The sequence below is a fragment of the Haemaphysalis longicornis genome, unplaced genomic scaffold (genome assembly GCF_048455015.1).
Source record: "Haemaphysalis longicornis isolate Haplotype H1 unplaced genomic scaffold, Haemaphysalis longicornis Haplotype H1 scaffold_3, whole genome shotgun sequence".
NCBI classification, from domain to species: domain Eukaryota; kingdom Metazoa; phylum Arthropoda; class Arachnida; order Ixodida; family Ixodidae; genus Haemaphysalis; species Haemaphysalis longicornis.
In genome coordinates, this window is record NW_027526335.1 from 187,335,327 (window position 1) to 187,352,676 (window position 17,350).

The window sequence follows — 17,350 nt, forward strand, 5'->3', positions numbered from 1 at the left end:
CAAAGTTCCGTGCGCGTTACAATCGGAAGTGCAAGTTTTTCGGTATTTTTTGCCAGGAAAATAGGGTGCGCGTTAGAATCGGGGGCGCGTTAGAATCGGGTAATTACGGTAGGTTATATTTTTCCGCAAGGAGATAAGAAGGGAGCTTGTGAGCCAAGGGCACCGTTGGGCAGTTTAATGGCTATTGGAAGTTAGTAAGATGGTAACGTTGTGCAGTCATGAACAGAATTTATTGTAAATCAGAAAATATCTGCAAAGCGTCATCAGGATTTGGGACTTTTCAGACGCTGGCCCAGACCCTGTTCGATACATATTTATAAATTTTCCATGAATAAAGATGGATTGCTTGTAGGATTTGTATTTGTTGTGTGCCCATTCGTGAACGTAAAAAAAGGCCGGAAAGGGACCAGTAATATCAAAACTGATGGCTCCCGCTTGCATGCGAGATTAGGGAGTACGAATAATTTGGTCACGGAGGGAATGGGAAGAATGATCTACAAAAGATGCAAGCATGTTGATGAGGGTTCACTGATGTAGCCAAAAAACCGTTCGTTTGCATAGTTCAAAGTGATGGGGTTCGCGGAATCAAGCAGACTAATGATAAAGTCACCCACTATAGACACATTTTCGTTTTCGAAATACTACTTGTTAAGTTACAGAACAATATTTATATTAGAATGCACTCAAGGAACTAGGAATCGCAGCGCTAGCTTGGGGGCATTAGTAATGGCACTTAGTGCACCCCAGATGTCTTTCAAGGTAACTCCCTACGTTCGTCAACCCACGTTAGAGGCAAATTCTGGTAGCAATACATTGCAGAAAGCAGAATATTCAGCTATCTAACGTAAGTAGGGGTGCGTTACCGCATATTTACAAGTTTCCTGCTGAATCATATCAAACTATGTTGATTGTTTTTGCCATTGTTGCACTCCAGGCCCCTTTTTCCAAAGCACGAGAGTGGCGGGACACTGATATCTGCGCCAATGATGCACAGCTCAGGTCTGGTCACAACTACGATGGCGGTGCTCTTAGGTGGCCTTGTGGTCATGATGTCACCCAAGGCAGACGTGCACCACTTCGCTGAGCTCGTCAGGAAGTACAAGGTAAAAGGCCACACTAAGACGGACGAATGGACACATGGCGCCTGCGTCTGTGAAGTTCACCTTTGTCGCGTTTTATCATATCTGGGTAGGCCGGTTCCCTGTTGCACGCAGTGTTTATACGTCTCCAGCCTAAATTTTGTGCGCCAGAGCATTTCATTCTCCATCTTTTAAACTGCAACCAAATCCACTAACTTCGATCGCAACGTCCACGCGGATAGAGCTTGTGACGACTCCGTCACACGACATTGCCTATGTATTGACACGGTCGGTGTATGACAGCTTGTGCGCCTTTCATCCAGCGGTGTGGTTTGGTTGATACGATGTGAATATTACAGGTTGCAAGAAATGTGAAAAAATGTGAGTTGCAAGAAACAGCGGAACAGGCAGTTAGCACTATGTTCGAATGCCTCCAGTTAATACACCAACCTATCGGCGCACAATCATAGAGAAATCTTGTACCTGTGTAGTTCAAACGGTGAATCACGTTAGTCACAAAACGGAAGCGAAATTTGAAACTTTGACTCAGTCGCTCCAGCATATACACTACAGGTCCTGATCTTGCGCATACCAGTTGTGGTTTGCGGACACAAATGGTGGAATATTGACTAACGTTCTATAAACGCAAACGTATAGTACTGAGGCACGCCTTGCTACACATGTCACTCGCGCATGTACCATTAAAGGTGAGATTCCATCAGTTAAATATTTGCAGCGACAGAGCTGGGAGGTTCGACTACAGAAAATCTGCCATTTTACTTCGAGTCAATCATGCGCACCCCTAAAACAAGAAATGTGGGTTATGTGCCACTCAATTACATGTTTTAGGGATTTAGGCTACTTTTGCACCATATTCTGATGTTATCCCTATCAAGCCATCTAATGAAGTTCTTATAAAACAATAAACTCAATCACGTATTTACTGGAACATGCATCGCTATATTTTTTGCCTTCCAGTGTTTTTGAAACACGATTTGGCTAGAAAAAATTATGGCAGACATTTTATTGTGTGAATACCGACAAAATATCGGACCAGGTCTTATTTATTGTGGCTAAGGGGGGGGGGGGATGGCGCAAGATGCAATGCCTCAATCCCGTTACGCGCGCATGCCGGGAGAGGTGGCAACTTTTATTTCTGATTGATTTGATTGATTGATTGTAGGGCTTAATGTGCCGACGCAACGCAGGCTATGACGCGCGCTGTACTGGGGGGCTCCAGATTAATTTTGACACCCTGGGGACACTTAACGTGCGCTGAAATCTCGTACACACGGGAGTTTTTGCTTTTCGCCTCCACCAGAAAAGCAGCCGCCACGGCCGGGAATCGAAATTCTTTTTTCAGTTTCAAATAAAGAGGTTCTAGGGGTTACGAACAAGAGGAGGTTATTTTAGCCAGCATATCTTTCTCTAAACTCCTTCATAAGCCCATCCAGCAAACGCTTTAGCCCCATAAGAGAAAACGTCGTTTCCCATTCTCCACTAAAAACATTTCTTAAGTAGCTAGCTGACCAAATGTTCCAACCTTACGAGGTACTTCTAGCCGTAAGTTGCAATGTACCATTCTTACATTTACTTTACATGTACTTTACATTTACATTAATGTACCATTCTTACATTCTTACATTTATATTACATTTGAACTGAAACCACGCAAACGTTTTACAGCATTTCGCGTCATCATTTAACGGTGTATATATAGCTAGGAGTCTGACAACGGGGCATGAAATATCCAAAGGTGGTACATACATGTAACTCTGCTTCGTGGTTTTGCTTGTTACCTATGTAGATTCTCCTAGGGCGTAGATTCAACTTTTTACTGTGGCACCTTGGTTTCTTTTCTTTTTCCTCCGGTTACCTTACACATCTTGGTATCCGAAAGAACAAAAATCTGGAAACTGGTATTTGCTTAATATTAACGAACGACTTCATAACAACCCTTAATTGGAAAATCGTGTGTCACCTGTCTTGTGCATGTTAAACTTTCGTTGATGTGTTCTGGGTTTTTCCAAAATAACAAATGAGCAAGTGTAAACCACTTTTGGACGCGGCTGCGCACGGTGACTTATTTGGGTTCTGTGTGTTTTTCAATGCCGCGTTCAGGAAAAGCGATAACAAGGAAATGAACGCGGTATAGCAACCGGAGTTACCCAAGGAATGCTTCCTGCGACATACGTACGATAACCGCGCCATTGTGCTGAACATTATGAACACAATATAGAGTGTTACAGGGAAGACTAAGTAGAAGGAGGAATAAAGACTTAACTGAGCAGTTAATGTTGTTGGGTTGACCGCCAGGTGAGGGACCTCCTTAGTCCAGGAAGCCCTGGGTCTTGGCGGCCTGTCTCGCCCGGTCTACCAGATGTTGTTGGTGATCTTTGTTGGAGCCGGTCAACCGACTGTCCCACTGCTCAAAGACTTTAACTAAATTTGAGAAATAGGCTTTCCAATGTAAAATTCTTATTCTTCCCTGAAATGGTCACGTGCCGTGGCGGACGCAATACAGCAAATTCCAAGTGTTATTTGCGATATAATTACCCATAATTTGTCTTTACCTTCTTAATTATTCCAGTTACGTGTTTCATTCCCCGGAGGAAATTTTAGAGGATAATCAAGCAAGCCGATAACCATCATTATGTGCGGAATTCTAATTGTGTGCAGAGCTACAGCGCTCAGAACCTCAGCTCTCCAGATGAGCGCAATGGGCTTCGTGCGACTGCTGAGCGCCACAAAGCCACGCTCGCGCCCTCATGTCACTCGAGCTGCTCACGTCATACGGCCAACATGCTTTATCTTTGGTTCGAGCAGAATATGTAGCGCCTTTGCCGCCGTTTGCCGGCGAAAACACGCCGAAGATAAGGCGTGGTGGGCGTAAGATGTGTACATCTCCGAGTGACACATGCGCACGTACGTGACTTTGCTGTGCGCTCAGCTGTGGCACTGATCCCGTCGCGCTCATCTAGAAAGCTGAGATTCTGAGCGGTGTAGCTCTGCATGCAGTTACAATTTTGCAAATGTACTGATGATTATCGGTTTGCTTGATTATACTCTATATTTTCCTCTTGACAATCAACCACCTAACTAGAAAATTTAGAAAGGTAATTAACTGATGATTATCGGTTTGCTTGATTATACTCTATATTTTCCTCTTGACAATCAACCACCTAACTAGAAAATTTAGAAAGGTAATTAACAAATTACAGTTAGCTATTTCAATAAATAGCACTTGGAACCCGTTTTATTGTGACCGCCACAGACTGTGACCCCTTCGCGCAGAAAACCAATTTTACCAAAATACCATTTTTTAAAATTACTTAGTCGTCCCTGTAACACCCTGCATATCTATTCAAGCTGCAACGGCAGAGATATTGCTACTTTTATAATATGACACGCTGCAGTATGGCGACCACACTGAATATTCGAGTTTACTCGAGAGAGATGTGCACTCTTCATAGCTGTTTCAATTTTGTATTTATCTCACGCCACAGCTACTTGTAGTGCCGTCTTTTCTCAGATCTCGTTTCTATCGCAGGTGAGGACGGTGAGGCTGTTACCAACGGCTCTAAAATCGCTGGCGGCTGAAATGCGCCGCCTTGGAATCCGCCTCCCCAGCATACGGAGGGTGGGCGTTGGTGGCGATTCACTCTCGGAGGCGGCGTGCTCAGAAATTCTTTCTGTCTTCGATGGGGCGGACTGTATGATGAACGTTTACGCCATGACCGAGGCCATGGCCATCGTTTGCTCACCGTCTATGCATAGCGGGAGGGGAACGGACGTTGGTTTCCCCGTTCCTTCGGCACAGATTAAGGTAGGCGCGCCAAGATATTTCTCCAAACTGTTCTGACAAAGCTTGGTATCGGTATTTCACAAAGACAACGTGACTAACCCAGTTGGTTTTTGCACAGTCACTGAATATGATGAACAAAAAACGCAGAAAGAATGTTTCAGAGGTTCAAAGCTTTGCAAGACTATATTGTGTTGCTATCATCGCAAAGTGGGATTCGAATGGCAAGGGTAGCGTACTTCATGAGACAAGCGCAAACTACATATGATAGTTTACCTTGCGAACGCAACGTTTGTACGTGCGTGGGTAATAATAAGGACATCAAAATGTGTTAGATATGGGCCATACAGGATGAGAAAATTTTGACATCGTAAATGTTCGCAACCACAAAATAGGTGAGAGAGCAAGCGAGAAAGTGAGCAACGAAGCTAACGTGGCGACATTCTTGTTACTTGGTGCACAAACCTAACCGTTCTTGGGCACTCTCCCGCTGCGTATGTCTTTCATGAGTACGCGGATATTGCGAGGAGGTTCCAGCGGTGTAGTATTACCAAACGTTTTCTCATAAACCCGGCGTGGTTCCTTAGTCTGGGTATCCAAGTGATGACCGTGCGCCGATTCCCTGGGAGTAAGAAATTGCTCGACGTCCAGAAGTTATCGGTTCTGCAATAGCTCAGGGAGGGGGACGGGGGAGGGCGTCTGTGCGATTACAGCATCTGCTCCGCTCACATTCGACGCCGTAAGAACCGCTGCGGCTTAAATTGTCCAGGCCGGTTAAGCAAGCAAAAGTAGCTAAAGCACAGTTTGCCAATCAAAAAAGATGGTTAGCCGAACGTTCCGTATTGTGAGCACTCACTATCGTCGTTTCGTCAGTTTTAGAAAAGCCGTCACCGTAGTAAAGGCGAGGCGTCCATTGCCGCCCGTCGCTGTCGTCAGTCTGCATTCTTCTCCCGAAGCTTAGCTTGCCGAATTTCGCGTTCTCTAATTGGTTCCGCCGGCCGCTTTGCGTGCACGTACGAACATTTCCGCTTTAACGCATTAGCGTCACTCATTAGCAAGGTGAGCGACGCCTGCATTATTCTCCCATGCAGCTTGCCGTTGCGTCGGACAATCGTGCAGAGGTTTGGGGGGGTGGCTGCGGCAGAGAGTCCCGTGGTATCACTTCTAGGTCAACTCTCATTGATAGTGAAGCTGGCTGGAATAGGCCAATATAACCAATCTCGCCCATCGTCTTAAGAACCCATACAACTTTTCTCGATTCCTTTGGACGCGCAGAGGGGCATCCGGGTCGCTAGAGAAGCTACATTATAACCTTGCGCTACACCCATTAATGTGCGCCACAGCGGACAGTTTGTTAAACAATTTGCCGGTCGTATTACGAATTAATCTACTCCAGTAATTGCCTATAGGACTGTGTTTATTGTCCATACTTGTAATGACGTGTGGCAGGAAACCTGAAGCTTGAAAACAAGCAGCCTCCTTCAAAAAGCGTTCATAAAGTGACGCAAAGTGTTATTTAATCGACAAAGAGAGCAATACGTTCAATTCTGATAGATTGTCTTGCTGTCTTATTGTCAAACACATTGTCTCGCTGTTTTGGTGTAAATTTGTGGTTCTGTGTTAAAATTGCTGAACATAAACTTTTATCTGGCGCAGGTTCTTTCTCCCCCCTTCATCAAATTTCGTCGTGCTTGCGCTGTCGGCACACACTGAACCACAACCAACTTGTAAATTTGAGAAAGCCTTTGCCCTTAAAAGGAAAGCAATTTAACCTTTCTTTCTAATCTTAACATCTTTCTGAACGATGTTTAAAGCACGTCCACTACTTAGAACAGGTCCTGACAACGTACCTCAGCGAAATATGACAGCTCAAAGCTCGGAAAAAAAATTAAAAACCTGCTCTTAAACATTTTTTTTTGTTTCACCAGTGTTGCTGTTTTTGAGCGCTCGAATTACGTCAGCACAACTATGTAGCGGGTGTTGGACTCTGCCTTACCTTTCAACCAATAAACTCTTTCGATAGCGACTTTAAAAAAGTGTCAAAGCAAATCAGAACCGGAAGGCGGGCAGTTCGGCCTGGATGAGCGGATGACGCAGTGCCGCTCCGGACTGTTGATAACTATAGCTTTGAGAATGCTTCCAGACGTAAGAAAAAGATCTGCAGAGTTTATTAGAAGTGTTGCAGAGTCCCTTTAAGCTGAATTGGTAACCAAAATACCCTTTGCTTAAGCAGCTCACCACTGTAATAGTGGCTAGATGGCCCAAACATCTCTGGTTTTTATTCACTTCAGTATTTTGAATCCTGGTATTTCTCAGGCAGCCACTGCAGCTGTTTGTCGTGAGAGGATGTTGCCATGGAACTGCACCTACGAAGGATAAAAATTGTTGCTCGCGGCCCGCCCATAGCGAGCGCGCCAGTGTCAGAGTCGCACCCCCCCCCCCCCCGTGCCCACTTTCGGCTGGTAAAACGTACCAACGTAATCGTGTCCCCCACGGCGGCTCTTACATGTACACTTTTGGGGGAATTGTCTGTTCATGCACGATGTTCTATAACCTAAACTACCAGCCGGTCATTCAGTGGGATGATGGTGGTCACTTGCCTACCCGGTGAAACGTTTTGCCCACGTTCGTATAGATATCTACAATACCAATCCGGAGAGCCACTGGGAAACAATGGCTTCCGGTGATATTTCACATTGTGATGGGATACGCCGAAACTGACCGTGACCAACCCCGCAAATTTTCAGACACAGACCTAGCACGAGCATTTCCGAGGTCACCTTGTAAGAATTTCAACCAATGGTTCCAGCAAATTGTGAAAGTGTAATTGTATAACCACTGAAGCTCGGGAAACACTTAGGAAAATGCTCGTCGACCTAATGTTTTTTAGTCAGTTATCATTAGAGGTCATTGCCGCCCTGGAATGCATTTAAAGCCGAGTTTCTGACATTGTACACCACCCACCTGACGTGCAGGGCCGCCACCACACCGTGGGTCTTTAGAAGATCATAAAGGGCCTCACATTGAAACCTTGCGGGGCAAGGGCTTCATACAAACATCGAAACCTCCTAATTTGGCAGGTGTCAACGCGCGGAAGAAATATATTCTATTAGGTTGCGTTATGTTCTTTGCCTGCGTATGAACGATATCCCCAAAAAGTGTACCCCCTCCCACCAAATTACGATGATCTCGACCACGTTTCCCATGCGAAGTTATTTTCTTCCATGAACCGAAAAAACAAGTACTGCCAAATAGAAATGAAGAAAGAGGGCTGAAAGAAGACTGCGCTGCAACATCAAAAGGAACAGCACTAGTTACTGTTGCCGCCGTTCGTGCTTGACAGAACCCCAGCAACATTCTATGGTGTAGTGGAAGCTGTGCTGGAAGGCCTAATGCAGCACCGCTGTCTTTATACCTTGATGCTACTCTCGCCGAGCTTCTGAGAGCGTATAAAAAGGCTTGAGTACTGCATGGCATCAGACCGTTGGGTTGAAGGCTTGTAAAATGATACTCCCTTGCAGAAGGGACCAAATTTTTGTTCGCTGGCCTGCCCAAAACATCAGCTGAAAGAAACTTCGCGATACTCACCAAAAAAGGCCTTTCGTAGGGTTCTCGGGCTGTGCACATAATAACGGCGCTTCGTCGGAGACTTCGCCCTCAGAACCAACCCACTCACGTGCAGACGAAAGAAAGCGTGCCTTTTCGCTGGCACGACATGCAGCAGAAAACATTCGGGAAGCATCAAATTGCCTCTTTGCACGTTAGGAGTCGAGAAATTAAGCCGAATATGCCGAGACCAAAACGAACAAGACGCTAGTGATGTAGATATGGTTACCTTCTCCTTCCACAAAACTCTCGGAAGTAAATCGCTAAAACCTATCTCAGTCTCCAAAAATAAGAAAGCACTGTTCAGCCTCTCATAAAGAGCGGCTTGTTTTAGGCGCATTCTCGCATGTCGCCCACGCCTCTGCTGCTCATGATTAAGGGCAACACGATTGTCTCAGTGGACTAGGGAATTTAAAGGAGCCGTCTGGCTGACTTGGTTCTCGGAGCATTAGTGTTAGCGTCGTCTCCGAAGTCGGCTTGAAACACTGGATACCTAACACTTATTTCCGGAATCCTTAGACCCATCTCTTTGAAGCTGGAACTTTCGTGCCTAATCCATAAAAACCCCGTTTACTCAACAACTTAATCCAACCAGGAGATACAAGTACCTGCTCTTCAAGAACGCAGACCTGCGGCACAAAATATTGGAAGCACGGCACGATGACCAGGCTACCGGGTACGTCCGCACAGCTCGTATTTTGGAAAGATTAGCACGAAGCACTACTTCAACTGATGCGCGCCACTACATCCGATCGACGTTCAAGCTGAGAATATATGAATCGTTGTAACCACCGAGTGCGTCACGTACCACAAAGGAGAAGGAACCCTAAGTTATTACTGTACAATAAGTCGCCGCTTTCTCCGTCCATCAAGTGAGCTTGCACAACAAATCCCTGGTGTTGTATTGCGGACAGCACAGAGCCTTTTTCCCGAAGAGTTGTGCAAACGGTCTTGCACTAGAGAATTATGCACTACCTTTCAAAGAATGGACAGACATAACGCCTACCTAATACCATCGAGCATATGCTATTTGTGTACACGTCGAACATAAAATGCGGGATGACAACGCATCTGTCATCGTTCTCACGTACAATACGGTTATCAGGAATACTACGCGGAGTGCTCGTTGGGTCAGGCCTTCGGGACACAGCCGACTTCGATTCTCCTTGCTATGCTTCAAATACAAATACCTCAACGCTCACGTGCAAGTGCTGTAATATACTCGGCGCACCAGTCTGGCGTGCAAGAGTGGTAACACAGTTGGTTAAGACATGGCACGCCGTTCCCGCTGAGTCCGCACTACGAAGTAAAAACACCTGGTGACCGCTGGACACTGACACTCTCGACGCGGAGACGTTGAGCATCACCCTTAAGATGAAGCGTCGGCTTTAATGGCATCTGCGAAAAGATTCTATGACAAGATATTGGGCCCTGCAGAATTCCATGGCATCCTAGCGACAAGTGTACCGATTTCCAGATTGTGCCTATAGGGCAGTAAGACGACACCCGCGCCTCTACGTCTTCCATGTGGCTCGATTCAAGACATACTACAACAGAAAACACTTATGGCCGTGTTCTCATTCTGCCATCCAATCTACGTGTCCCCGCTACTAGGCTGAGGGGAGAATAACGAATTTTAACACGAAAGTGTTGTATTTCCGGATACACGAAGATTTCGCTGACGTCATTTCCGTCACGGAAGTGACGCCAGTACATTGAAGCAAGCGGCCAGTAAAGGGAGCACCCCTCCACACAGGGGCTTCTTGTGGGGAAGAAACCTTTAGTACTAAAGAGTACGTTATAGTTAGGGTAGTTCGTCTTCAGATTTTATATTTTAACACGAAAGTGTTTTTGCCGCGACACCTCAACATTTCACTCACGTCATATCCGACGCAGAAATGACGCCAGTGCACCTTCGCCAAAGCGACCCACAAGCAGGACGTTGCTCGCCAAGCACACTCACAAGACAGCTGCCGCCCCGCAAATCATGCCCAGCCGCACATTTCGCTGCACATTTAACTTCAGCGTTTTACTGATTCCTATGACATAGGAATCAAGCACAGTCTTTGATTTACATGCCAAAATCGATTTCAAGGATCTTCTCGAAGGGAGGCTCGAGTGGAAGAGGGATTCCTAGTACCAGGAATATTCTTGTTGCTTTTCTAAACAATTTTGTTGCAGCACCTTCTCGCGGCCATCTGAAGTACGAAGTAGAGTCTCGAGCTTTTTGTTATTCGCTTGTGTATTCTTATGGTCGCGCATGATTAACTAGCGCATGACCGTGAAGGAATATTTTTTACGGTACTAGAAGCTGATCAGCCGTTTTTTTTCCTGGTGTGGACCATGCTCTGTACTAACAGGTTTCCTGGGAAAGTCAGCAACCCATTGTCGCTCACCTGGACATTTCCTCTTTTATCGACAATGTTTTCCATCTCGCCAGAGGTTTCTGGAGAACCTTCACGTCTTGATGAATGTATGCAAGCAGAACCCCTGCATTCCGCGTACTCGACGGTGCACAACACTTTCTGTCGCTGTTTTTTTTAGTGTACTATTTTTTACTGTTAGCAATTTTGTTCAAATACCCTTATTGAATTTAAGGACTGCGTCCTGCTTGAGTAATTCTGGAGTAAAAAGCTCTTCCTTGTAATACCTCTGAGTTGCATACGGGCAAGCGCTGCCCTGACACCCACAATTGGTTACCGAAAGAGCGGATTCCTATATAATTAGGCCGGCTTAGCGGAGCTAATTCTGGCATCTCCTTCGCGTCTTGAATATTTCAATGTTATTTTCCGGCGCAATTACTGGAACTTTAGATATCAGAACGGGAAATTTTGTGGACATGAATCTCTCGATAACGCATGGCTATTAAAATTTTCGAGGGGTGATATCAACATTCAACAGTGATATGATATAGGTTACTTTTGGTTGAATAATGTTTGACTAAGTATTTCTTGTTTGTATTTTTAGCGCTTGCACGCTTTCCCGGCTTTTTACAACTGCCGCAAATGCGAAAGATCGTCAATTGTTTAGAAAACCTCTTTATACCTCTATGTCACCTGTATGATCTCAAACGATCTACGCTCAGATACTACGCACGTTTCTATGTTGTCCATTACCCGCCATCTCTTACTCACGACTCAACGATTGCATGGTTATTTCGCGGATTCTGTTACGGCATTGCAGCTTCCACTGATTGGTGTTGCAGGGTTTTATTGTGGTCTCACTAGAAACGGATATATTCATCTGAGAACTTGTTCTTTCAGGTTGTCGATCAAGAAACAGGTCACCGCCTTGGCGCAAACCAGACCGGAGAAATCTGCTTTCGCATTCCTACTATAATGAAGGAGTACTACCAGAGGCCGAAGGAGACGGCCGATGTTTTCGACGAAGAAAGCTGGTGCAAGTCGGGTAGGGTACCCAAATGTCTAATAACCACAGGAACTGTTTTCAGCCAACCCTATTACTTTGCAAAAGAGCTCAGACATGTGTGAACCATGTAGACGTAACGAAGCGCAAAAAAGCAGAACAGTACGCTACTAGGGCACACACATCGCGCAAATGATAAACCATTAAACGCAAGCAATGAAAGTCGCGGAATCTTAAAAGAGATGATAAAAATGACATACGAAAAGGACAAAATTTCATTCGATAGAACACCCAAAGCACCAGACATACATCACAAACTAGGAAAGTTGTTTCCAAAAATAGTTTCTTTGAAACTCGCGCAGTAACAACCCAAACATTGTTTTACATTGAACCTGCGCGGCTTGCGCACACATGCCTTTTTGTATATGCATAACTATGCGGAAGACTTTTAACCGCGGGTCGGCACTTTCTCTCAGCTTAAGTTTCCGCCGTTGTGTTGTCACAAAAACAAAGTTAGCAGCCAATTTAAGCATTATATTCACTGCGCGCGAAAAAAAAACCTGTCTGTGGTAGTCTCTTCTAATGTATTTTTAAAATAGTAGTTTGTTAAAACTTGATTTTCTCACCCCAAAGTTTCGAGTAGCCTTCTGGTATTTTTGCAGGTGTTTTACTCGTAACAGATGTATAGAAAGTTCTAATTTACTCCCAAGTGTCTGTGTGTCCACTTGGTTGTAGGTTGTAGGAATTCGTATAGCTTTTTATTCTCGACAACCTCATTCGGTGGTTGCAGGAGATGCCGGCTACTACGATGACGACGGCCGCTTGCACATCGTGCAGCGTCTCAAGGAGATGATCAAGTGCATGGACCAGCAGGTGTTACCTGCAGAGATCGAAAATCTGCTGCTCGAGGAGCACTTGGAAGAAATCTCCGAAGTAGCGGTTGCCGGACTTCCTCACCCCCATTACGGACAATCACCAGCGGCCGCTGTCGTCCTCCGAAGCCAACCTCGTGGACAAGATACCAGAAGCCTGGCTGACTTGGCAAAGAAAATGAAGTCTATCCTTGACGGTACGGGGGGCTCTGTAAAAGCAATACACTACTCACACACGGAGGATATATGTTATTCGCAAACAATGTGCGGTAACAACGAATAGAGAAGGTTTAGCTGGTTGCGGTATCTTAACAGAGGAGCGGTTGGAGTTGAAGCTTGGTCCAGTGGTGTTATAAAAAAACACTAAACAAACCACTTCGGCAAGAGCCGCCTAGCACGTAAACCATTCCGATCGCATAAATTTGAAAAGCTGCGTAGGCGGAGCCAAGCCTCCCCTAACTCTGACGTCACTGCGCCGAAGCGGCAACTTCGTGTCGCCCCGTCCCTGACACATGGCGCCTCGTGACCCCGCGCGAAGGACGTCGTTTTTATTCGCACAAATTATGGGCCGACCGAAGCATGTTTACTACGGACGAAAAAGAAGCGCAGTAAGAATGACGTCATGTCTCTGTGCAGCTTGCGTCGTCCGGGTCTTCGTCAGGTGTTCGCTTGTCGGGACACCCCGGCCATCGGGTATTCTTCCGACGACCGACCAGAACGTCTCAACTTGGCCTCACCCCTCAACACTTAGCCTATCCTTTCGGGAACTTCGCAAAAGCTAACAAACCTTGGCTAAGTCCAGCAAAACCTAGGAAAATTAGGCAAAACCTGAAGAAGCTAGGTGGATCCCCAGTTCCGCTCTTTGTCTACCTTGCCAAAGCGGTGCAGCTGCACCAATTTTTTCGGCGTTATTTCGTGCCTTTTTTGAAGTGTGGGGAGGAGACCGGCGCTTTGTCTGTGTGACCTCCTGTCGTCTTCTGTTTCCGCGCTGTTTATTAATCGCAACTGACGCATTTCTCATCAGAAATAAGTATACGCCTTTCAGCTTAATGCCCATTTGCCTATCCCACGTCTCCGCCAGACACCATGTTTGCTCGGGCATGAGCTTCCTTTCTAGCAACGAGAGATGTCCTCGCGTACACTTTTCTCGCCACGCCTTTTTTGTTTTAATTTTAGAGAAATTATCAATTAATTGTGCATTTTTATCGCCATGTTAACGGCTTTTGCGGGAGCTTTGGGAACGCATGAACAATTCTGGTCCCTAAATGAGGCGTTTTGTTCGAACTGAGCCAGAGCCAGTAATACAAACAGTCAGATAACACTGCAGCGACAGGAAAATCTCTTCGCCCTTATTCTAAAAAACAGGTGGCAAGAAAATAGGTGGTGTAACACTCTGGAAAAGCGCACGCAGATCATAGTTCCTATCGAAGATGGGCCAGATCCTGCGGTTTTACGGGTAAAAATGATTCACATCCACTTGCCCAATGGAGTTAGCTTTTGCCTCGATTGCTCAGACTGGTTCTTGACTTTTTATAGAAGTTTTTTGTTGCTTTTCCGAGCTGGATTATCCTCAATTCAGGCGGCAATGAAGAGATCGGTGAAAGGTCTGTCCCCCGATGTCGACGGCAAGTTGAAAAAAATGAAACTGGAAGATGCGGAACAATGATTTCGTCTTGTCTGCACACGTCCCTATGGAGCAACTCTGGAAATGTTTATGGTTTTACTCCCACATACACCATTTAACTACTTAACGAAATGGCCGCCGCTTACAAGCCCTGGCACATCACCCCCCCTTCTGTCCTTCCTCCCCCCTCTGAAGGTAGGAACCAGTTCACCAAGGTAAAGATATGAGCAGCCTTCTTGTGAGGCGTTTTGGAAATTCATGGCAATTCAGTGAAGAGCTTGCTTACTTCGTGAGGGGCTTAAGGAGGGCCCAACAAAATCACCCTACGGAAGAGTTCTAAACGAGCTGCCAATGGATGCCAGGAGGACTCACCTGCTGTCCAATTATAGTTCCACTGTTCTTGAAGGCACGTTGCATAAGTTCAATGCCTTTTCAGCCAAAACTGAATCGCACCATTCTTGAAAGTCGATTTAAATGAAGTTTTCATCCGAATGCAGCATCAACTGCAGTATTCAATTTCAATATGAGCTAGTTCCAAACATATCAGTTGAATATCGCCCAAATTCCCCGCACAATTTGTAATTCGATTGGTCCATAAACTTCCCCTAGTTCAAACATATCATATAATAGCTTTGACAGCGTTGTATTTGGTTCGGTAACAAACTCCCGTATTTTTCGAAAATTCGCTTTAGGGAGATTCGGCTCTTTTGTAAAAAAACTGCATGATACTTTTTTTGTTCCGTACCTGTAAGGGAAAAGGGGGAACCTTGCATGCGTTTGCATACAAAAAGAAGGTCTGGCGTAAGGCATTGCTCGGAGGCGGCGAAAAGTAGCATTGGGGTTTTCTGTTTCTATAATTACCGGAAGCTATTACCGTAGGGAAGGGTTAGCATTTTCGCACACTCTATTCTTTGAGCCAGAACTGCCCCAAGTCGAACAAATTTTTGCCGCCGATCCTTGCACCGAGGGTAATTGGAGAACAGAGGACGCAGAGGGTAGGGGGGATGAAGAATAGCGTGATGCAGGAATGAATTGTAACCTCTTGGATGTCTTCTTGCCGAGCTACCAGGGATGGTGACACTGGTGGCCTGTTTTTCGGGCGGCGATAGCAGGTGCGGCTCCCCACAGCCTCTCGCATTCGACGCACTGGTCACCACGCACCCCAGAATAGAATGGAGTGGGAAGCTAGTGCAGCGGCGAGCAAGTGCAAACGAAACTTTAGAATGGAAGTAACGGCTACAGTACGCCGACACTCGTTGACAACAAAACGAGCAAGAGCCAGGCAATTACTCTGCTAACGCGAAGAAACGGGACAACTAAGGTGGTTAAAACTCAAAACAGCTTTGGCATGATACGAAAACTGCATGCAGAACCGCTGCAGAGTGGAGTTCTGAAGCCGGAGCAAGCGATGCTGACAGGGCTGAGCCTCAAGAGAACTTACGTATGTATTACTACAAATTCTACGGCGAAGCTTGCATTCTTTTGCGCTCTTCGTGTGGGAAATTACTCTTCTTTAACTGTACTTCCGCCCTTTATTTTCAAGAAGCACTCGTGCATACATTATCGAACAGTAAGGCAGAACTGAGTTGTCTTGAGTATCACCCCGCGCCGACAGGTCGGTCGCCCAAGCAAGTGCGTGTGCCTGTACTTGAACTCCGGGGCTCAGGCCCTAGCTGTGGTAACGTAACATTGCCTTCTGCACCAATATCCCGTGCACACCTGGCAACTTCCGCTTGCCTTTGCTATTTTGCCATATGCGCACCACCTTCCAGCCTAAGTTTGACTTCTGTGTAACAGTACTATTGATTGCGCTGACACTTCAACGATACTCCAAAACAGTTCTCCCACCTACATGTCCACGGCAGGATACATAGGATTTTTCTCGATGTCAATTCATAAAAGTTATAGCGCTGTTTACTTTCTTCCCCTTTTATTTGTTATAAGGGGTAGACTTCCTCAGTGGCACAAAATTGCAGACTTTGATCAGTCAGGAAAGAGCTTTTTCTGGCAATGTTAACAGTATTCATTCATGATTTATTGGTGTATTTGTAATAATCCGCATCATCTGGCGGTGTTCTCGCCTTGTGCGCGCGCATTGATCTGGCATGCTGTTTTTCCTCCCTGCACTGGCGACGCACTCCGTTCTACAACGGGTGGTATAGGTGGCCGGAGCCACGGGTGCAGCCGAGACGAGGCCAAGGCAGATGAAGCGGCATGCTTAAACTTGACATCACTCTGGCAATGATGGCTCCGTTGTGAAGGTGCCGCCCTTGCAGATCTCTCCCCGAATTCTTTCCTCTGTGTATCGTGTGACCTTCTGTCGTTCGCTGCACTGAAGAGTCGGCGCGGAGCGAGGTAAAGCCGCGCAAAAATTTCACCCACGTTCCTCGTCCATGTCTCACGCAGTAATATAAACCATATGCCATTGCAGAACATTTACTGCACTTCATTTTTTGATATGTTGTTAGCTATATATATTTTTGGGCGCTTTCTTATTTCAGAAAAAATGCCCGCGCACAAGCGACTCTACGGAGGCGTTTTCTTCTTCGACTCGCTTCCTAAAACCGACACAATGAAAGTCAACAGGCCGGCGCTGGTCCAAGCATGCTTGAGTAAACCAGCGTTCTAAATTGCCCTCTGTTGTTCAATAATAAAGCCGCATATATCGGAGAATTTGTCTTGTGTAGGTGGTGTTGACTGCCTTGAGCGGGGACTCCCTCTCCAACATTTTTACACTTGGATCTGCCGATGGGCCGCAAGCACGTGTGCACAATTCCTATTATGATACCGCCAAAAGTTGGAGGGTCCGTGGTGGGGACCTTCGGAGCGGGTAAAAGGTCCGATGTACAAGGGGTGAGGGGCGCAGACTGACAGACGAACAGACTCTGGTTTGGCTTGTGCGATCGCACGGACGCCGACGAAGCATGCCGGTGTTGCTGCCTGTCGAAAGACGATAATGTAAGTAACGGAGGTATTTGCAAAATTGCCGTGCGCCTCATTT

At 46.1% G+C, this 17,350-nt stretch overlaps 1 protein-coding gene across 1 annotated transcript in view; it reads left to right on the forward strand.

The window, feature by feature from the left end:
* The window catches only part of LOC144175883 (uncharacterized), a 41,039-nt gene extending 24,025 nt beyond the window's left edge, over positions 1–17,014 (forward strand). The window contains exons 6-10 of the mRNA XM_077704938.1: positions 935–1,103; positions 4,630–4,905; positions 11,751–11,895; positions 12,644–12,922; positions 16,851–17,014. Of these exons, the coding sequence (XP_077561064.1) occupies positions 935–1,103; positions 4,630–4,905; positions 11,751–11,895; positions 12,644–12,922; positions 16,851–16,978 (997 nt within the window). The 3' untranslated portion in view covers positions 16,979–17,014. The remainder of the gene's footprint in view (positions 1–934; positions 1,104–4,629; positions 4,906–11,750; positions 11,896–12,643; positions 12,923–16,850) is intronic.
* Positions 17,015–17,350: the final 336 nt, after the last annotated feature.